This window comes from Erythrolamprus reginae, chromosome 2 (assembly GCF_031021105.1).
Source record: "Erythrolamprus reginae isolate rEryReg1 chromosome 2, rEryReg1.hap1, whole genome shotgun sequence".
Lineage (NCBI taxonomy): Eukaryota > Metazoa > Chordata > Lepidosauria > Squamata > Dipsadidae > Erythrolamprus > Erythrolamprus reginae.
In genome coordinates, this window is record NC_091951.1 from 156926936 (window position 1) to 156949926 (window position 22991).

The following is a 22991-nucleotide window of genomic DNA, read 5'->3' on the forward strand; positions in this document are numbered from 1 at the left end:
TCTGTGGGCACATGTGCCATGGCCAGCTGGTCTTTTTTGGCACTGGAGTGCTAGACAACAGCCAGAAAATGGCCATTTCCCTGACTGTTTTCCCAGCCATTTCTAGGCTGTTTTTCAGCCCCAAAATGGCCTGGAAATGGCCCAAAAAATTCCCAAACAACAGGCATATGCATGTCAGCCAGCTGCTCTTTGGGTTTCCAGCGCTCTGGCGCATGAACACACGTTCTGGTTTGGGCACTCAGTGCTAAAAAGGTTCGCCATCACTGCAATAAGACATAGCCATGTGGATTTTTAAAATTTTTGGCAACAGAAAAAAATGATTTGCTGGTCTTCTTTTGGTTGTTTGATTGGTTTTGTCTTGCCAGCCACCCAGGGGTGCCCGGATGAGGGGGGGACACAGTGGGGGTAGCGAAAATGGAGCCCCACCCCAGAGCACCCAATTTGCACTGAAAGATGTTGAAAGAAAAGGCAGGGCATCCTGCATAAGCCACGTCCACAGTGTGGTAGTAAAAATTTTGGTAGCCCTTCATTGCAGCTATCCCATAAGAGTGAAATTCCTTTTGGGTCTTCTATCCTAGCATTTCCCAATCTTGGCAACTTGAAGATATCTGGACTTCAACTCCCAGAATTCCCCAGCCAGCATTTGCTGGCTGAGGAATTCTGGGAGTTGAAGTCCAAATATCTTCAACTTGCCAAGGTTGGGAAACACTGTAAATCTATCCAACAACTAGCTAGACCTCACAATGCTTAGCTTCTAAGTCTAAATGAGGACAGGCATATACTGCCACCTGCTGAAATTTCCCCTGAAAAGAAGTAATAGAAAGAAAGAATAGACAGCTCAAAGTAAGAACATAAACTAAGGTGAAAAATATTTAAATATTGAAAGAAGTGATTTCTGATCTTCATCACAAATCTAAAAAACGTATGTCTTCATTGCCTCCGGGTTGGGGGTGAAATATCTCTTTTTCCCCCCGGAATCTTATGCAGATTCCTAAATCATCAACTTTTCAGTCCTGGGCTCAGCATGAAGTCCATAAGCACCCGAGCGATATAGAAACATGTCCGACTTTAACCTTTAAGAAAACTATCATTTTTGGAATATTCATCATTCTCTTTGACTGCAGAGGAAACAAATTTGAATGAGAAATGTCGAAGATAAACGTTCAGATTTCCAATTAAATGGCAATAGATCGAGCAGCCTCGAGGCAATTGTTTTGCCCTTTGAAGTCTCTATTTTCTGCATCCACAGAAAAGCCATAAATATGGCAATCCTGGATTTCATTAGTTTATCTATAATGCTCACTCAGACCTTGAGAGGCTGGGAAAAGTGAGTGAGTATAGCATCTGCCCACAGGCGAACTATTTTCTTCTGGTTTGTGACTTAGAATAATATACGGATCCAACCAATTCTGTCTTATTGAACCAAAAAACTATTACGAGTTGATCACAGAAACGTTTGAGCCAAGTCTGAAAATAAAAATACAGTTCATACAGGAAGGTGATGACAATATTTCTAAGTAGCTTTGAGTGGAAATGGACTTGAACTGGCTCACCAGGTGAATCCTACTTGATAAGAGGACACAATCTGAAGTAAGTTGGGGGGAAAGATCAAAAGCGATGTGAGAAAATATTATTTTACTGAAAGAGTAGTAGATCCTTGGAACAAACTTCCAGCAGACGTGTTTGGTAAATCCACAGTAACTGAATTTAAACATGCCTGGGATAAACATATGTCCATCCTAAGATGAAATACAGGAAATAGTATAAGGGCAGACGAGATGGACCATGAGGTCTTTTTCTGCCATCAGTCTTCTATGTTTCTATGTTTCTAAGAGAATACCAAGGCAAAAGTTTTTTTATAACCCTCCCTCCCCCAAATACAAGAGATTTGCAGTATCCTCAGTGGATGTATACAATGAAGATTTTCAGTCATCCAATTAGAGTTGTCTGGAAGTTAACTCAACTTCCAGACTGGGGTGGAGCTCCATTTTCGCTACCCCACTGCGTGTCCCCCCCCCCCCATCAATGTCTGGGCAGCAGCCCACCCCTGAGCAGAAGTTGAATGTTTGGTCTGACACTCTTTTTGAAAATTACTCCATGATAGTTTGGAGGAGAGGAATAAGGCAAGTAGATCTCTCCCACCCTTTTGCCTGAAAAGGAAATCCTGGATCCTTTTAAAAAAGGAGGAGGGGGAATCTCACACAGCTCCAACTGTCTACTGAGGAATGAACCTTCTGTTCTACCTCTTCTTTTTCATCCATGCGCCCAGGGGTGGGCTGCTGCCCGGTTGGAGGGGGACGCAGTGGGGTAGCGAAAATGGAGCCCCTCCCCCAGAGCGCCCAATTTGCACTGAAAGATGTTGAAAGAAAATGCAGGGCGTCCTGCAGCATAAGCCACGCCCACAGTGTGGTAGTGAAAAGTTTGGTAGTCCTTCATTGCATGTGCCCCCTGTGGATCAGAAGGCTTTGGGGGGATCATGTGAACCTTCCTGACCTTCATTACAGTTACACCCTTGTGTCCAAAGAGGAGCACCATGACTCCAATGTCTATACCATCAATATGACCTGACTGAAGTGGTTGGATGGTAAGTAAAGTAGCCCTCTGGAAGCGGTGACTTGGGACTTGTTTGGTTGTTGCTCTTGGTGGAGAGGAAACTTAACCCTTCTTGGGAAAGGCACTTATTAAAAAGGCAGGAGGTGCTTTCTGACAAGTTGGTAAAAATTTCCTGCTTCTACATAAAATGTGATGGGAAATAGTTGCCTCCTCCCCCAAATCTTCTTTTCTATTATATCCCACCTGTCGTTTGAATATAGATTCTTGCTTTACTTACCTAAAAAATAATAATCATAATCATAATAATTATAATAATAATAATTATCATCATCATCATCATCATCATTATTATTATTATTAATTAGATTTGTATGCCGCCCCTCTCCGAAGACTCCGGGTGGCTCACAGCATAACAATAATACAATACATTACAAATCTAATAATAAAATTTAAAAGTCAATTTAAAAACATTAATAAACATAACCAATGTTATATAATCACCAACTACACAATCGTACACATTCAACCTAGTCCATCATACAACAGAGGTCAGAAAACACAATGGGGGGGGAGGTAATTATCCCCACACCTGGCAACAAAGGTGAGTCTTCAGCATTTTACGGAAGGCGAGGAGGGTGGGGGCTGTCCAAATCTCTGGAGGGAGTTGATTCCAGAGGGCTGGGGCTGCCACAGGGAAGGCTCTTCCCCTGGGTCCCGCCAGCCGACATTGTTTAGTCAACGGGACCTAATCGGCCGCTGGGATTCGTGCAGCAGAAGGCGGTCCTTGATGGTGCAGTGCTTAGAGTGCAGTACTGCAAGCTACTTCTGCTGATCACCAGCTGCCAGTAGTTTGGCAGATTGAATCTTAGGAGGCTCAAAGTTGACTCAGCCTTCCATCCTTCAAGGTCGGTAAAATGAGGATGCAGATTGTTGGGGGCAATAGGCTGACTCTGTAAACCGCTTAGAGCGGACTGTAAAGTGGTATACAAGTCTTAATGCTATTGCTATTGCTAATCTGTCTAGAAGTGAATGATAGAATAGCTGCACACTACTATTATCACTGGAAGCACCAGGAGAAATTCAGCTGGAACCACCTACCAGCTTTCCAAAAGTTATAATGATACCCATGTGCTGATCATCAAAAGACTCATATTCCTTTGATTTGTTTCCAGCGATGGAACAAAGCATAACTGAGTTATACTGCGTTTTGAAGAAATACAGTGAATTTTATTTATAGATGAAATTGTATAAATAGTACTAAACTTCACCTAGGGGAAACACTTTCCAGAAGAAATAATGTGTGGGTGGCCAACAAATTCAGCAAAGAGGCTATTTAATTGCACATGTCTTCCCACCATGTCTCCTGCCAGTCATCCCATATCCTGGGGATGTTACTGTATGTTGAGTTAATATAGATTGTCAACTCAGAAGCAAACACATCAAGCTTTTTTCTTTTCTTTTTTTTTTGCAAAAGGAGATTTTAGAGGCCATTTTGCTCCTTCAATAAGTGAAAAGATTTTACTTCCCATTTTTAGCTTTTTATTTCATTACTCGGATGAAGAATAACTGTATGGGTCAAAAAATCAGATTTACACAACTGCATAAGTGCACTAGTGTGCCTCCCGTCCCCTTGTGCTATTGTCTCTCCTATATCTCATATATCATATCTACTATTCTTCTATTCTATTTTTCTTATACCACTCTCATAATATCCTTCTATTCTCTAATTGATATATTCTAGTCTTAAATTTTCACTTCTATTCTTTCTCTAATACCCTGTTTCTCCGATAGTAAGACACCCCCGATTGTAAGACGTATCGGGGGTTTCAGGGGGGTCGGCTAATATAAGCCGTACCCCGAAAGTAAGACATATGTCTTACTTTCGGGGAAACACGGGGGTATTGCCGGGGGGGAGCCCGATGACATCGCTTCCAAGCTCCCCGCGCGCCCCTTGCCTTCGCCTCGCCGCGGTGCCACCGCCTCTTCCCCGGCTTGGCAAAGCGAAGGACGGCGCTGGTCCGAAGCGAGCTGAGTGGGCGGCGGCTTGCAGCGAAGGCGCTCGTCCCAGCAACCGAGTCCTGCCGAGGCTCGGCTGCAAGCGGCCTGCGAGGCCGACCGGCTCCGAGGAGAGGGCCGGAGCTGCGCCCTCCTTTGCCCGCCTCCTTTCCGGCAGGCAGGTGGGGCTGCCCAACTGCGCAGAGCGGCTCCTCCCCTCCAGACACATGCTTCCCCGACACGCGTCTGTGGCTCCACGCGTGCACGCCGCTTGGAGCCCTGAGGTTGAACTTGGAAAAGGGCTCACGAGGCTCCTGTCCCGCGGCTGCCCTTCTGGACTCTGGGGAGATGCCTTCGGGAACGCGACCCTTTCAATTTTTTTCCAATGTAAGACATACCCTGAAAGTAAGATGTAGTGGGGCTTTTGGGGGTAAAAAGAAAGTAAGACACTGTCTTACTTTCGGGGAAACATGGTATATTTTACTCGAGTATAACCTCTATAACCGTCATTGTGTATTGTTGTGCATTGGACTAACTGAATGAATGAATGAATGAATGAATAAATAAATAAACGAATAAATAAGGATAATTTTATGTAGCTATAAAGCTTTATGAACAAGAATCTTGTTATGTGGCATTTGTTCAGTGAACTGCTTCCTTAAAGGGCAGAGTATTTTCAGTGAGAGAATATATGTTCTTCCCAGCACTTCCTGCCTTTCCCTTAATAAGGTTGTTCAGCCACAGTGGCCTTGCAAATCAATTGTCAGAAGGTCACAAAAGGTGATCATGTGACCAGGGGGATGGTGCAACTGTGAAAAATGGTCGTAAATCTGCTGATCAGATTAGAAATCTAGCTGTCAGAACTGGATCGTTTATTTATTTTTATTTATTTATTTATTTGTCAAACAATTATAGGGTGATAATTTGTACAAATAAAACATTAGATAAGTAATGATAAAAAGTAGCAAAAGTAGACAATAGGACAGGGACGGTAGGCACAATGGTGCGCTTATGCACACCCCTTACAGACCTCTTAGAAAGGAGGAGAGGTCAATTGTAGATAGTCTAAGGTTAAAGGTTTTGGGATTAGGAGTAGAAACCACAGAATCAGGTAGTGCATTCCAGGCTTTGATTACTCTGTTGCTGAAGTCGTATTTTTTTGCAGTCAAGTTTGGAGCGGTTGACATTTAGTTTAAATCGATTTTGTGCTTGTGTGTTGTTGCGGTTGAAGGTGAAGTAGTCGTTAACAGGTAGGACATTTTGGTATATGATTTTATGCGGAACAGAGACGATGGAGTTGTAAGTTGTCTAAACCAAGAATTTCAAGTCTGGTGGAGTAAGGTAGGTATTTTGTTGTGAGAAGAGGAATGAAGGACTCTTCTTGTGAAATATTTCTGGACTCTCTCAATTGTGTCGATGTCAGATATGCAATGTGGGTTCCATACAGGCGAGCTGTATTCTAGGATTGGCCTGACCAATGTTTTGTAAGTTCTTGTTATCAGTTCAAAATTACCAGAGAAGAAGCTGCGAAGGATTAGGTCAACAACTCTTAAAGCCTTTTTGGCAATGTTGTTCCAGTGGGCTCTAGGACTTAGGTCATTGGATATGAGTACTCCAAGAACTTTTCCTTAAGGAGGGGTAATGACAGTTCAACAACTTCTTAGGAAAAATTCTCAATGGTTTCCATAGGAATCACACCCCGTGGTGGCATAATAGTTAGAATGGAGTATTGCAGGCTAATTCTGCTGACTGCCAGTGGCTTGACCCTTACCAGCTCAAGGTGGACTAGCCTTCTATCCTTTTGAGGCCGATAAAATGAGGACCCAAATTGTTGATGACTCTGTAAACATTTAGAGAGGTGGTAAAACATTGTGAAGCAGTATATAAGTCTGAGTACTATTGCTAGCACCAATCCTACAGGAACTAGGAACCTAAAGGCAAGATGTATTGTAGAAAGCAACAACTGAATGTCAATCAACTGTACATCAACTGTACATCTACTGTATCTCTGGTTATGTTTACATTTTCTTTGTTTCATATAAGATTAGGATTTTAAACCTAATAGTAAACAATAGAGGGAGTAAAATGAAATAGGAGTAGGATTAAACAGGGCTGTAACTCTGCCTTCCTAGATGAAGAACTAATAAAGTAGGAGATTGATTGTTATTGTCACTTAACTTGAACTTCTTGAAGAAGCTCTTCCAGAGGTTTTGATCACAGCATTTTCTCCAAGTGCCTGTGTTCTGTCTGGGTTCCCCCAGACGTCAACACCAACTAAAAAGAGTAGCCAGACACGCTGGTAAAAAGCAAAGTCATTTTATATCTTTGAAAACAAACACAGATAACAAAAACTGTTCTTACAAACTGGAATGCTATGAAGCTTCACAGAAAAGTCACGACGGCCAGACAATACAACAGGCTTCTTGCTGGCACACACACCACTGTAGATAATAAAACCCACGCCTCTCCCAAGTTTTCAGCCTTCGAGGCCACAAGCCAGAATCAGAGATGCCAAGGATCGAAGCAAGGTCATAGGACTCCCAAAAGATAACTCTCCACAATACAGGAAGGGCGGGCCTGCCTTTTCAACCTTTCTGAGGAGAACCACACCCAAACCCAGGTGTTGCCTATTAGGGATGGAAATACCTGGCTAATTGTCCCCTTCGTTGTGCTGCCCTTCTCTGCCTCATATCTATGATGGCTTGTGCGTTCTCATCTAATGACTCCAGGCTACTCGCTGGGGAGAGCTCCCCCCCGGGGGTCTCAGGCTGTTCTCCCTCCTCCTCGTCCTGACATTCCTCTTCCCCGTCTGCCTGGTCCTCCTCCTCCTCCTCCTGTTCCTCATCCTCCCTCTCTGAGCATGGAGCCGGCAGAGTTCCAGCCGTTCCCTGAGGAGCCTCAGACTGAATCACAACAGCCTGTTTCTTTATTAGATCCGATCAACCTATTAGTCCATCATGTGTCTTTTTGTAGATTCTCCTGTGACTCTCCTAAAGGCCATATAAAGGAGTTAAGATAAATGGTTAAACACAAAGGCTCCAGAAGGTAGTTTGAAATATTAATGGTAGCAAAGGGCAGAGAGAACATTCATCTTTTGAGGGAGGAAAAGGTCTTTGAAAGCTACCAGAGGAAGAAGTAGAACAGCAATAACTGTAAAATTTATCAGACCAAAAAGAAAGCAATCAGGGGGAGGGAAGACTGAAGGAGGAGTTCAGCTATTAGCATAATTATGATTTATGGCGTCATCATATATTGCCCTGGAAATATAAAACATGTTTTCATTGCTGTTGTATCAGTGTTTTTGTGTCCTGGAGATTCTTGAAGGTGCTGTAAATCACTACTGTGGAAGTAATTTGGGGGTGGAGAAGCAAAGCCAAGGAAAGAGAACAGAGCAGGTACCCCAAAGTGCACTTACTTTTGGTAACTTTTGGTCATGCAAGAAGACTGATCCTATTACCCTTGTTAACTATTCTGTGGGGTAAAGTACATATACATACATACATACATACATACATACATACATACATACATACATACATACATACATACACCTTTCTCTGAAGTCACATCATATTGCTCTTCTTTCTATAATCTATCCTGTCTAATCATGAAAACTGTGAACTGAAACTTCCTTCTTTTTTCTACAAAAAAATCCAAAAGAGGCTTCTCATCACCAATAAAAATATAGCAGACAGGATAGTTTACGCGCAAAATTGGAAAGGGGAAAATATTCCCAAAGAGGAAGAGGTTATTAAGAAAATATTAGATTGCGCTGAAATGGATATGATGACAAGACGCTTAAAAGACCAAGAGGAATCAGAATTTTATGAGATTTGGAATAAAGTGTATATATGGATAAACAAGAAGAAGAAGAAGCAAAAGTAAAAATAATGTGAGAATTGTAGAAGTAGGGATATGATTTAAATTTTATGTTTGGTTTAGTTTATATATGAAAGTTTATTATATAAGGTTAAATAAGTTTCTTATTTTCATTTAAAGTAATAAGTTGACTTAAAGTATTAATAATGTATTCTTTTTTCTGTATGGAAATTTGACTTCTAGAATAAGTGGAGAAGTTGCAAACCCAATTTTGTGTTAAATGTATGTTTGTCAGTTTTGTCTTTTTATGAAAAATTAATAAAGTTTATGAAAAAATATAGATAATGTCTTTTCTCTAAATGAGCAAGTTATATTTAATCCTAATATTTTTCTCTTTCCAAATAAATTCAGGTATATATATATATATTTGCCATTGTTTAAATGGTACATCTGACGTCAAAACACATACATTGCCCGCAGAAAAAAAATAATTTTGGGCAAAAAATAAGAAATCATCACATTACACAAATTCTCTCCAACAGTGACAGTTTTAAGTCCTCCAATCTTAATATGTCATTCTTAATTTCAGTCCTAATTATTTTGAAATGATTTACAATTCATATTTGCAATGCTGAAACGTTTTACTTTTTTCTCAATCTTAAAACACATTTTCTCCACCAGTTCTAATTAATCTTGCGGTTTTATGTCTTTGTTAATATTTTTCTCTTCTGTTTATTAATCTTAAATCTGCTAAAATATGAAAACCCTTTGATTTTTCCCATTAATGCTTCTACTCCCTCTAGTGGCTCTTCTAAAATTAACATCAGGACATTCACAAATGACTTTTTGGGTTGGATTGACACCGAAAGTAATTAATTTGGAATTACAGTAATAACTTTTGGGGGGAGATTACAGCAATTATTAAATTAGTAACACGGCTGTAAAGTGAATCAGACTTCCCCATTGATCTTTCTTGTCAGAAGGTTGCAATAACTGGTTACATGACCCCGGGACACTGCAATTGTCATAAATATGAACCAGTTGCCAAGCATCCAAATTTTGATCATGTGACTATGGAAGTGTTGCGACAGTTATAAGCAGAGAAGGCCTGCCATCTTCGGCCAGCACCAGTGCGCCCTCTGAGGCCGTTGCGGGGGCACACATGCCTGGAACTGCAAGATTTGGCTGCTGTGCATGCGCAGCAAGTGAAATTTTGGTGATTTTTGTTGATATTTTTGCTTCAATGCATGCACAGAAGCAAAAAATTGGCAAAAATTGTGAAATCTCGCTCGCGCAAGCATCTTCCCATCAGATTTCGCTTGCTGGCATGCGCAGCAGCCAAATCTCATGTGGGAGCACAGTGCACACAATTTTATTTTTATTTATTTTATTTATTTATTGGATTTGTATGTCGCCCTTCTCCGCAGACTCGGGGAGGCTAACAACAATGATAAAAAGCAACATGTAACAATCCAATTTAATAAAACAACTAAAAACCCTTATTATAAAAACCAAACATACACACAAACATACCATACATAACTTGTAATGGCCTAGGGGAAGGAATATGCTAACTCCCCCATGCCTGGCGACAAAGGTGGGTCTTAAGTAATTTGCAAAAGACAATGGGGGCACGCAGCTGCACACATATCTCCAAAAACGCTACCGGAACATAGCACCTTACCGTTCCGGTAGCAGGCCTTCACTGGTCGTAAGTGTGAAAAACAGTCAAACGTCACTTTTTTCAGTGCAGCTGTAAATTTGAACAGTCACTAAACAAATGATTGTAGGTTGAGGACTATCCGTATAAGATAAGATCAGAAAATTACAGGGGTTAGGATTAAAAAAGAAACCTATAAGTTATGAGTGTATTTTATAAATATAGTTTAATTATTTGAATATCCTCTCCAAGGCTACTGTTATCTGCCATTAAATTTTTTTAAATGAAGACTTTGACCCCCAACAATATTTAAATCCACACTAATCCATTATTTTCTTATAATGTAATATTATATTAGAGTTGGATCTAGTGGAATAGGCCTATTGTTATTCATATGAAAAGAAGAATTATTCTCAATGTCACATTGCTAGAGACATTGGATACATGAGCAAGGACTATGAATTTTAGATCAAGCTGTTTGCATTATATTGGCACAGTGGTTAGAATGCAGCACTGCAAGCTACTTCGGCTGACTGCCCACTGTCTGCAATTTGGCAGTTCAAATCTCACCAGGCTCAAGGTTGACTCAGCCTTCCATCCTTCTGAGGTTAGTAAAATGTAAACCACTTAGAGAAGACTGTAAGGCAGTGTGAAGCGGTATATAAATCTATGTGCTATTATTATTATTATTATTATTATTATTATTATTATTAATTAGATTTGTATGCCGCCCCTCTCCATAGACTCGGGGCGGCTCACAACAATAACAAAGACAATGTAAGAACAAATCTAATAATTTAAAAAACACTAAAAACCCCATTATTAAAAGCAAACATACACACAAACATACCATGTATAAACTGTATAGGCCCGGGGGAGATGTCTCAGTTACCCCATGCCTGACGGCAGAGATGGGTCTTAAGAACTTTACGAAAGGCAAGGAGGGTGGGGGCAGTTCTAATCTCCGGGGGGAGCTGGTTCCAGAGGGTCGGGGCCGCCAAAGAGAAGGTTCTTCTCCTGAGTCCCGCCAAACGACATTGTTTAGTCAACAGGACCCGGAGAAGGCCAACTCTGTGGGACCTAACCGGTCGCTGGGATTCGTGCGGCAGAAGGCGGTCCCAGAGATATTCTGGTCCGATGCTATGAAGGGCTTTATAGGTCATAACCAACACTTTGAATTGTGACCGGAAACCCTTAGCTACTAAACAGCAAACATACGCACCATTCTCTGCTTTTCAGCCACATTTAAAAATCAGAGTTTTGCTATAGTTGATAAACATAAATTGGCTACTAAAGGAATTGTTCCCTCAATGCAACATAATCCATTCCCACTCCTTCCAATTGCAGGTCAGATGTTTGTCTGACATATATGGATTTGGGGGTGGTGAGGACGGAGAGACAAAAGTGATGGAAAAATGCTGCTACAATTACAGAGCTCTGATTTATTGTTTTTCTAACGAGTGGGTAGGAATGATGAATGGATGTTTATGTACCTGCAGTTTGATTTCCAATTTGTTGAAATGAAAAGCTTGTGCCCTTTCAATTGTTACTTTCTCTTTAGAATAGTGGAATGGTCTTAAGTTAACAACTAGCCACAGATAATTCCAGGCCTGTGACAGCTGGGGTTTCATGGAGTCATAAAAAGGGGTTGAAAGCTGGGTCCAGCCCACACATTGACTAGCATCTACCTGATGTTACTGGTGTCAAACTATTTTGTCTGAGTTCACCTATTAAAAAACAGGCTCTGCCAGAGTGGGCTGATGTTTTTGTTCTCCGAAACTGGTTTGTCTTGGCAGGGTTGCAATTCTTCTGATGCAAATCCCCTTCCAGCCTCTTACTTTCTACGTAAGTGCTTGTGGGTTTTGCCTGCTTTGAAGTTCCCTTTAGCTTTCCAAGGAGAGGTAGTGATGCAGGACAATAATTTTGGCCACAAAGAAGCTCCTGATGGAGACTTTCTGTGCCATTGCAATAGACTGTATGGCAGTGATGGCTAACCTATGGCATGCATGTCACAGGTGGCACATGGAGCCATATCAGAGGGCACTGAGGTGTCGCCCATTGTCAGCTCTAGCGCGCATGCACGCACCAGCCAGCTGGGTTTTGGCCTTGAGGAAGGCCATTATGTCCTCCAGAGGCTTCCCTGAAGCCCCAGAGTGTGAAAAAGTACTTAATGGGTGTTGTGGTTGGCTCTGGGCCAGCTCCTGCTCCGAGGACTGTGGCTGTCGTTTGGGAGAATCCTCAAGTTCTCAGAGACTGGTTTTACTGCCAACAGCTTCAGACAGTGAAGATTCTGTGACAAGAGCAGACTCTGGGAGTGAAGCAGAATCGGATGGTCAGGTAGATGCAGGCAGCCCATTAGCTAATGACCCCATTAATGACTCAGACTCAGAGGAAGATGGATTAATAGATTTTATTTATTTATTTATTTATTTATTTATTTATTTATTTATTTATTTGGTTGGTTGGTTGGTTGGTTGGTTGGTTGGTTGGTTGGTTGGTTGGTTGGTTGGTTGGTTGGTTTGTATGCCACCCCTCTCCGAAGATGCTCGCAGGTGCAGGTTTATGATGAGAAGGGAACAACTGCACAAGTATTATAGAAGATAAAGGAGAACACCTGTGGCTGGGGCAATTAGGCTAATGGGGCTGCTGATAAATTCCTAGCATCGCTGAGAGCGTGTGTGGGGTATTATCTGTTTGGAGAAGGATGAGTATTGTTTGATTTGGACTGTTCCAGGATTTATAAAGACTTTTTGGATATTTCACAGTTAAGTACATTTAGTGGACTCTTGAAGGGGAGTGGATGTGACATCTTCACAGCTGTTTTTATCTGCTCTGTGTTTTTGTTTTTCACAGCATTCAAGGCTTGTGGTTTGTGGGAGAGCATTTTGGCTGTTTAAAGTGCGTGCGTACAATACTTTTGTTTTGATAAACCGACTCTGTTTACTTTACAACAGCGTGTGTGTTTGAATTTACATTTCTGACTTAATTGGGGCTCGTAACATGAAGCCCGGCATAACAAAAGGGCAAACTGGAAGTTCAGAAAAACAAACTTCCAGTTTGTCCATTGTGCTGTTTCTCACACTCTGGGGCTTCTGGAAGTGTCCCTGAAGAGTCCAGAGTGCAAAAAACACTACTACAGGCAAACTGGAAGTCCACTTTTCCAAACTTCCAGTTTGCCCATTTGGCCGTCTTTTTCACCATCCCAGGCTTTAGTGAGGCCTGTGCACATGTGTGGGGATGAGAGGGATTGTGCATATGTGCAGAGGGCAGCAGGAGGTGTGCGTGTGTGGGGAGGAATGGATGTGGGCACGCACTCACCCCCTTTTGGCACACGAACCAAAAAAGGTTCACCATCACTGCTGTATGGCCTGCAGCACTGCAGAAGAGCAGGTAGTAACATTGAAAGGAAAGCAGAATCAACAACCAGCGTTTCTAAGAGTTACAAACTGAGTGGATTAAAATATATATAGACAGTGTCCCCTTGATTTTCGCGGGTTCAAACTTCGCGAAAAGTCTATACCATGGTTTTTCAAAAATATTAATTAAAAAATACTTCGTGGTTTTTTTCCCTATACCACGGTTTTTCCTGCCCGATGACGTCATATGTCATCACCAAATTTTTGTCCTCCTTTAATAAATAGTTTTTAAAATAAACTTTAATAAATAACCCTGATGAGTAATAATCTAAATGGTTGCTAAGGGGATGGGAAATTGCAATTTAGGGGTTTAAAGTGTTAAGGGATGGCTTGTGATACTGTTCATAGCCAAAAATAGTGTATTTATTTCCGCATCTCTACTTTGCGGAAATTTGACTTTCGTGGGCAGTCTCGGAACGCATCCCCCGTGAAAATCGCGGGAACACTGTAGCCAGTTAGAGGGGGTTTTTTTACAAAATGAAATCACTCATTTATACATCATATTCATGCATTCAAATACTTCCAATTCCAGTGTAAATTTGGAACATGTATCACACACACACACACACACAAACACAAACCCAATGGTAACTTAGATGTATAAACCTGCACATATGGCTTTTGAGAAAATGCTATACATTGGTCTACAACTTTGGAGGCCTACTAATGTTCTCATGGCACTTTATTGTATATGGGCTAGACAGCCTTCCAAAACTTGATAATAATTGATCTGTCATACTCTTCATCTTGCATGGAGTTTCCATGGCAGCAGGAACAGGTCCAGAAAAAGTTCTTGAAATTCTGATTAGGGCAGTTATCCCTGTGGTGACATGCTTGTTATTTGAGTGTTTTGCAACTGGTGGGCATTTACAATAACTGCAATATCCTGTAGATACACGATCAGTATTTGTACATTTCACAACCAGCTTCCAATAAACAGAATCAATGGAGAAGCATCAAGATTACAAGTTGTAGTTTTGCTTAATGACTGAATGTAAAGTCCAGCTTGCAGTCATGTCATGTTTTACTTAGTAACCATGCTGCTTAGAGATGGAGTTGTCGATCCCAATTACAGTTGTTAAATGAGGACTATTTATACTTGCATCACTTTTAAAAGAGCAAGACATTGAGGTTCCAGACATGAAATCATACATTCATTTTTTCTAAACCGCCGTTGAAAAGAAAAATAGAAGTATGACTGCAAATTATTGGCAAAGAGGTTAGGTTGAGTGCTAAGTAACTTACAATAGAAGCTGGGAAGCGGACGAAAGGCATTTTTCCTTGGCGCAAGGGATAGTTTTCTTTTGTAAAATAAAATTATTTTGTAAAATAAGAAATGAGTATCTTTTTTTTCTTATTATTATTTCCAGAAACATCATTTTAGGTTGAAGAATATAACAGAAAACAGTTTATGAGCATATGTTTTGTGGAGATTTATTAATGACCCAACCACTTCACTGGATTGGGTCATCCAATTCCCAGTGGTCAAGGTAATCCTAAAATTCACATTCTTTAGGGTTGCAGAGCTTGGGATCCTCCAGAGATTATTGGGCTCTGATCCCTATCAATCCCAACCAGCATGAACAAAAAAGATAGACTGGTAATCCACAACATATAGAGCAGGTAGTATTACATGAAACCATCCCACCCATCTACCTGGTCCATGGAAAAATTGCTTTCCATGAAAGATGTTTCTGGTTTCAAAATGTTTTCGGACTGCTGATATAGAAGACTGCAGATTTTCTATATTTACTGTACATTGCAGATGCTGAACCCAATGGGATCTTTCTAGAGCAGTGTTTCCAAACCTTGGCAACTTGAAGATATCTGGACTTCACATGGAGTACGTGGAGCCACATCTGCTGGCACGCAAGTCATTGCCCTAGTTCAGCTCTAATGTGCATGTGTGTGCCAACCAGCTGATTTTTTACTTGCACAGAGATTCTGGGAGGGCGTTTTTGGCTTCTAGAGAGCCTGGGGGGGATGGGAGAGGGCGTTTGGAGCCTGGGTAGAGCGAAACACGAGCCTACTGGGCCCACTAGAAGTTGAGAAACAGGTCATTTCCGGCCTCCAGGGGGACAGAGGAAGCTGTTTCTCCCTCTCTAGGCATTGAATTATGGGTGTGGGAACTCATACATGCGTGATAACACGTGCCTACACTCTTTTGGCACCCGAGGAAAAAAAGGTTCGCTATCACTGGCCTAGGGCCAGTGCCCTAGGAGAGGGGCGGCATACAAATCGAATAAATTATTATTATTATTATTATTATTATTATTATTATTATTATTATTATTATTTCCATCATTATGGGTGTGGGCACTTGCACATGCGTGAGTGCCCACACCCATAATTCAATAGCTGGGGATGGCAAAATGGCCTCCCCTGCTCCCCGAGACCCTCTGGAGGCCTGAATCATTCCATTTCCCTCACCTGGTGGGCCCCGTAGGTCCATTTTTTGCCCTCCCCAGGCTCCAGAAACTTCTCTGGAGCCTGGGAAGGGCCAAAAATGCCCTCCCCATCCTCCGGAAACTCTCTGAAGGCCTAAAATGCCCTCCCAGAGCCTCTGGGTGAGCCAAAAATCATCTGGCTGGTACAGACATGCACATTGGGACTGAGCTAGGGTAACAACTTGTGTGCCAGCAGATATAGCTCCGAGTGCCACCTGTAGCACCCGTGCCATAGGTTCGCCATCACTGGCCTGGGGCATTCTATTGCAGCGTCCTTCTTTACCAGCTCAAAAACGGACAGTTGGCATGTTAATATAGCTGCCCAGCTGTGTTCTTTAATGCCTCCCCACCATCTTCATGAGCTATTTAAATTGAGGAATAAGCGACTGTTTGACACAATATTCTTTTGGACCTGTTTCTGAAGCATATGATTCCATTACAGGCTACATATTCCGGCTTTGGGGATTCCAGTGAAAAATTAATAACATCCCAGAAACCTTTCCATGTGAGGACTGCATAGGAGAAGGGTGCTATAGCAAACTGGTCTGAGAACATTAAACTAAAACGGAAGATGCCTTTGAATGATCAATAAGAAGACTCAGGAAAGGGGTGATCACCCAATTGCTGGAATAATTTAGAAGAGATACTGCTGGGTCAATACTCTTCAGCAATCTCTAGAACACGGCTTCCTCATCTTTAGCCTAGGTGGTCTGACTCACATATTTTGCAATAAATAAAGCAAGCTATTTTCAGGAAATAGCTATGAATCATAGTGGTAGCAAACATTAATGAGTAGATATAGTTGCCTTCAAATGCTTTTTTTGTTTTGTTTTGTTATGGTTTCTCCGCAATTTTCCACTCTTGCTTAATAAAATCGTACTCTGCATCACATCTGGCTAATTGGAATTAATGTACATTGAATATATGTTTGGGGTTTCAAAGGGTTTGACGTTCTGTAAAATGTTTGGCAATCTGGAAGAAAAAAGATTGGTTTGATCTCGATCACTGTGTGAAGAGTCTTTGAGGACAAGGCAGAATTGAGGCACTTTGTTCTATCTCACATAGGAACTGGGTTAAACATATTACACTTGATATACAAACAGAGCGTGTAGCATTAATTCCTAAATCACATTTAAGAGCAGTTGATGAAAAACAGACTCAGGAATACTCTCAGCCATCTTCAGAAAGCATTTGCATTTATCAACAGTTCTCCTAAAACTGTTGTCCAACGTATTGTGCCACCACTAGTTAGTAAATGCCATCCATTTAGTAGTTAGTAGCTGCACCAACATATTGTACCTGCAAAAAATTAAAGGTGGCAGATATTTCTAGCTCCCAGATCTATCTATCATCATTATTACTATTCTCTGTAGACTCCTTAGAGGAAAGCTGGCAGATGCCAGAATCTCAAATAAAAATATAAAAGCAGGTTTTAGCCCTTTTATCTTTATAAGGAGCTATAACATATCCCCCAAACTTGTTAGGGAAGGAAAGAAGAAAGGCAGCCCGAACACTTTGTACAGACATAATACCATGAAGTCTCAGAAATTTCCCCCTCTTGTAAATATAATTGCGATGGTTAGGTAAAATTTAGGATTTAGTTGATAGGAATGGGAATATTTGAAGATATGTAATTTGTTCCTTAGCCCCCTTCTTTTGTTAAAGGGCAATTATTATAAAATCAGGGTCAAGAAATATACATGAAATTGATATTAAGGATGTATGGAGAAGATTGTAGCACTACGGCCTGAATGTATTAGATGTGATTATGGAGAAAGCAGTTTAAAAAGTGTATTAGCTAATAGCATTTTAGATGTAAGAAATTAGAATAATTATTTTTGTCCAGATGTCAAAAGTAAAAGGAGGCAGCATTTGATGGATGACGAATACAGAATGTAAAAAGATGAATTATTGTAATGTAATTTAGGATTGACGGTATGTGATATTGCATATGTGTTGGGAGTGAAAAAAATTAAAAGGTTTACTGGAAAAAAGCTTCCTGGATACTATCCTAACTTTCATTCTTCCTTTGCAGGTTACTTATAATAAGCTGTCTGCTCCATCTTCTAAGTTTTCATTGTGCCAGTTGATAAGAAGCTTTGCAGCTGCAGTCCATAGGTGCACACAATTTGCTCAGTGTTTATTTATTTAGAGGTTTACTATTGCAGATCAAACTTCAAGCTCTGGATCTGTCGCATGGGGGCCCCCTGGTGGTCAAACATAGTCATGACTGAAGGACTTGTCCTTGTGGAAAGTTCCTATGGATCATTCTGAGTTTTGGTGAAGGGTGGAAAAAAAATCCCTTCTGAAATCATGTATTTATTTATTTTTGCTTTTGTAGGTAATCTGTGCTCTCATTGAAAGGGATTCACATCATCTCTCCTCATTTCCTGTATCCTCAGGATGTTAGGCTATTAGATAAACAAAGCTGCTGCCACCCCAAACCCTAACCGGCATAGAAACATAGAAGATTGATGGCAGAAAAAGACCTCATGGTCCATCTAGTCTGCCCTTGTACTATTTCCTGTATTTTATCTTAGGATGGATGGACGCTTATCCCAGGCATGTTTGTTTATCCCACGCATAGAAAGCTATTACTTTTTATGGAGATGAGCAAGAATATGATGAGCAAGAAAAGATTGGACATCCATTTGTATAGGAATTCCTGCCTTGGGCAAGGGGTTATATTGGTAGACCTTCAAGGTCCCCTCCAGTCCTGATTCTATAATCTAAAGGAAACGGAGCTTTTCGCATACAGAAGCAGCTTTGCATGTAGATATCCTTTCCTAAATTTGCCCACGTTACTCCAATACTCTGCAGTCTGCATTGGTTGCTGATCGGTTTCCAGTCACAATTCAAAGTGTTGGTTATGACCTATAAAGCCCTTCATGGCATCGGACCAGAATACCTCTGGGACCGCCTTCTGCCACACGAATCCCAGTTAGGTCCCACAGAGTTGGCCTTCTCCGGGTCCCGTTGACTAAACAATGTCGTCTGGCGGGACCCAGGGGAAGAGCCTTCTCTGTGTCGGCCCCTACCCTCTGGAACCAACTCCCCCCAGATATCAGAGTTGCCCCCACCCTCCTTGCCTTTCACAAGCTCCTCAAAACCCACCTCTGTCGTCAGGCATGGGGGAATTGAAATTTTCCCTTCCCCCTAGGCTTATAGAATTTATACATGATATGTTTGTAGGTATGATTGGTTCTTTAAATTGGGGTTTTTTAGATTATTTTAATATTAGATTTGTTTACATTGTCGCCCCGAGTCTGCAGAGAGGGGTGGCATATAAATCTAATTAATAAATAAATAATAAATAAATATCGAAGGAGGTACTGTACAGTATGAATCAACACAACACTCCTGCTGCCCCAGTTGCCAAATTACATTTTTAAGCATGATTTCTTTGTGATTGCTACAGGCCATTTCACAAAAACACTGAATTCCAAGTAGGCAATTCTCATTTTAAACCAGGCCTGCAATAGTAGAGTGACAATTCAAAAAGCACCCTTTGTTGTCATCTTCAGGTAATCAGCCAGGCAGCAGGAGTTTCAAAAAGTAGATACACCCACACACTCACTTCCTGAGTGTCTTTGATAAACAAAGGCCCCATGCATAACTTGAATCAAGAGAACTACAAAACTGAGCAACTTCAAGTTCTGGCTGGTGGTGATGGTAAAAGGGAGATAATCACCATCAGGCGTCTCTTTTCCATTTAGCCACTGAAAATAATGAAGTGAATGTAATTTGCCTAGTGCATTAGTGATTCACACACCCTTGTATGCATCATAGGCAATGAATGAGAGGTTTGGGTTTTGGTGAAGAGTAAAAAAAAAAAATCACCCCCACAATCACACAATAGACCTGTTTGTTTCGGTGGGTCTGCTTAGCCATACTAAAGACTGTGAGTGCCTGAGATTTCATCCCTGGCCAACTCCTACGATGAAACCATGGACAGCAGCTGTCAGAATATGTCGAGTTTTGAATAAGGTAGACAATTCTCAGAACACAAAATTTGCTTCATTGTCAGCAGAGGAACACAAGCAGACAAAGATGAATGTGAGCCAGATGAGAGTCCAATGTTTATTTGCTGCAGGTGCTCTGTGCTAAATCACAAAGTTGTGAGAAACAAAAATTCCAAACCAACCCAGAAAAACAGATTCAAAACAAAACTAACCAAACCCAACTGTGTCTGACTTGTAATAGCATTCACTCTCCCCGTTTTCCCCTTGTGCTACAGCAGTATGCAGGAATCCCGTCACATTTTATAAAAACAATCTTTCAAACAAATACAAAATAATCTCAAGGGGAAAGAAACCTGTACAGAGAGTATCTACATCTCAGATAAATAGATCGATATAGAGGTGGGTGTGAAGGCTTGGAGAACTGGGTGAGGAATCTGAGAGTCCCCGCCCCCCCCCCCCCCCAAAAAAAAAGCTTTGCAAGGGAGGGCAGCCTTCTTTGTGGCTCTCCTTCCCACCCCACCCCCACACAAACCTGGTTGCAAGCATTAGCCAGCAAAGCCACCCCCTCCAAATCCTTAATCTCCCAACCGCTTGCTTGTGCTTCACTCAGGGTAAAGGACTACTGCTTCCAACTGACCTAGAGCAACCTCAGCTGAACTCATCCCTGCCAAAAAAGATCAGAAGTTCCCCTTCTTCCTTAAGTTCTGCTATTCTGAGCCATGATCCCAATGCTACGTATAACAGAGGGTGGAGATTTCACAGCCAGCAGCCGAGTGGGTCAGTCCCCACAAATTGTTGGCCAAAAAAAAAAATCTTCCTGCAAAGCATCCATACTAACTCGCCTGCTTCTGCAAACCTGGAACTGGCTCGCAGGGATAACGAGAACCACCTAAAGTAGGTGCCCTCTAGAACGAGGACAGTGAAAATCCTGGAGAGGGCAGCCTTGACCCTAGGCCCCTAATCCAGGTGTTGGAGCAGACATCTTGACTGCCCAATACTCCGAGTGGTTAATTATTTAAAAAAATGTGAAAAGAGGATCGCAGCTAATCATGCCTAACAGACCACATGGCTGAATCGCTTTGGGAACGGAAGCCACCCATTTTGCTTGGCCAACAAATAAAAAAATAAAGGCAATAGGAGGTGTCTCTGGAATCTCCAGGCTTCGAAGCTAGCACATTTGCTCTATAGATCAATGTATGCCTTTAAAGGTCCGAGGTCCGCTCCTGGTGCTTGGGCTTTAGAGAGTAGCAATGGCAATTTAAATAGAGTTACATACCCCTTAGGGGTGGCAATACTGCAGTTGATGCGCTCTACCTCTCCATCAGCTCACACTAATGAACAGATCAACTATGATAGCCCCAAAGACTCCAACCGCTTTCTCTTCTGGTCACCTGGACTGCAGAAGATGCAGTGGGATTCAGGTTGGCAAGGTAAGAAGCTGGCATTCTTCCTAAGAAAGAAGTTAGTGAGTCGGTGGCTGCCATCCGCTTAATTGCCCTCTCCCCTTCTTCCTGCTCCCAAACAGGGAAAGAATAGCGAAAGCTGAAGCCGGTCTCCTGAAGGCAGCAATAGAGAGCAGACGGTCTAGTGCAGCCTCTCAGTCCCCCCACTCTCAGAGGATGGAGAGGCATCCCCTGCCAAGGTCACCACCAAAGAGTTAGATGTGGGGACTAATGCCTCTTGGTAGAGGAAACCTTCTTCTTGCGTGCAGCAAGCATCTCGTAGAAAGGGTCCCGGCTGATTGCGGCTCTGGAGAGAGAAAACGGGGCAGGGGGAAAAAAGAGATTATTAAAACTCTTAGGCAGCTACCCAGCAGGATTTCTGTAACAGGGCTTAGAATGGTTTCAAACAACATCTCTCAGCTGTGGCTAGGGGACCTTTGCACAGGTTCGTTTTGTGCACCAGTTGCGCCCCTATCCGGATCAGAAGACCCTCCACACCATCACTCATGCCCTGTCGTCTCGACTACTGCAATGCACTCTACATGGGGCTACCCTTGAAAAGCGTTTAGCCACATGAGCAATTATGGGAGTACCAAAGTACACGCATATAATACTGATGTTGCGAGCTGCACTGGTTGCTAGTTGGTCTCCGAATGCAATACAAGCTGTTGGTTATCACCCATTAAGCCCTACATGGCTTAAGACCAGATTATCTTCGAGACCACCTTCTGTTGCATACCTCTCAGCGATCAGTAAGAACCCACAGGGTTGGTCTTCTCCAGGTCCCGTCAGCCAAACAATGTCGGCTGGCAGGGCCCTGGGGGCATAGCCTTCTCAGTGGCAGCCCCGACCTTATGGAACCAACTGCCTCCGGAGATTCATATTCTTCCCACCTTGCCAGCCTTCTGTAAAGCTGTAAAGACTTGGCTATTCGGGCAGACCTGGGATCGCTGAATGAGGAATTTTAGTTTGACTATGTGTTTTAATTGGGATTATTAATCAATGTTTCTATTGTTTTAGAATTTGTTTTACTGTTTCAGAAATTATTTTTTATCTGTTGGAAGCCGCCCAGAGTCCTTTGGGAGTTGAGCGGCATATAAATATGTTGAATGAATGAATGAATGAATGAATGAATGAATGAATGAATGAATGAATGAATGAATGAATGAATAAATGAATGAATGAATGAACGGACTGACTGACTAACTAGCTAACTAACTAGCTAGGTAACTAACTAACTAACTAACTAACTAACTAACTAACTAACTAACTAACTTCTTTCCCGACTCTTTAAGGAAAGCCTTCCTTCACCAGCCGTTCTCCCACCTAACAAGGAGATCACTGGATCACTTTTTTTAGATTACAAAAATGGCAAACATTTTATTATGATTTCATTGGGGATTAGCCCTACTTTTTTCCTCTTAATCAGAGCATTACATGTAATCCTTGACTTACAACCACAATCGGGGCTTGAACATACCGTGTTTCCCCAAAATAAGGCCCTGTCTTATATTTTTTTGAGCCCTGAAATAAGCGCTTGGCCTTAGTGCCCTACAGTCAAAAGCCTGATTGGGCTTATTATCAGGGGATGTCTTATTTGGGGGAAAACAGGATAGATCATTGCACTTGTAAATCACTGCGTGACAGGATCTGATTTTACGACCATTTTTAATGCAGTAGTTAAGTCGAGTCACATG

At 41.8% G+C, this 22991-nt stretch overlaps 1 protein-coding gene across 3 annotated transcripts in view; it reads right to left on the reverse strand.

Moving 5' to 3' along the window:
* Window positions 1-19956: 19956 nt before the first annotated feature.
* The window catches only part of CYTH1 (cytohesin 1), a 96042-nt gene continuing 93007 nt past the window's right edge, over window positions 19957-22991 (reverse strand). For all 3 annotated transcript variants that reach the window (XM_070740154.1, XM_070740155.1, XM_070740156.1), the window contains exon 13: window positions 19957-21601. In XM_070740154.1, the coding sequence (XP_070596255.1) occupies window positions 21523-21601 (79 nt within the window). In that variant the 3' untranslated portion in view covers window positions 19957-21522. The remainder of the gene's footprint in view (window positions 21602-22991) is intronic.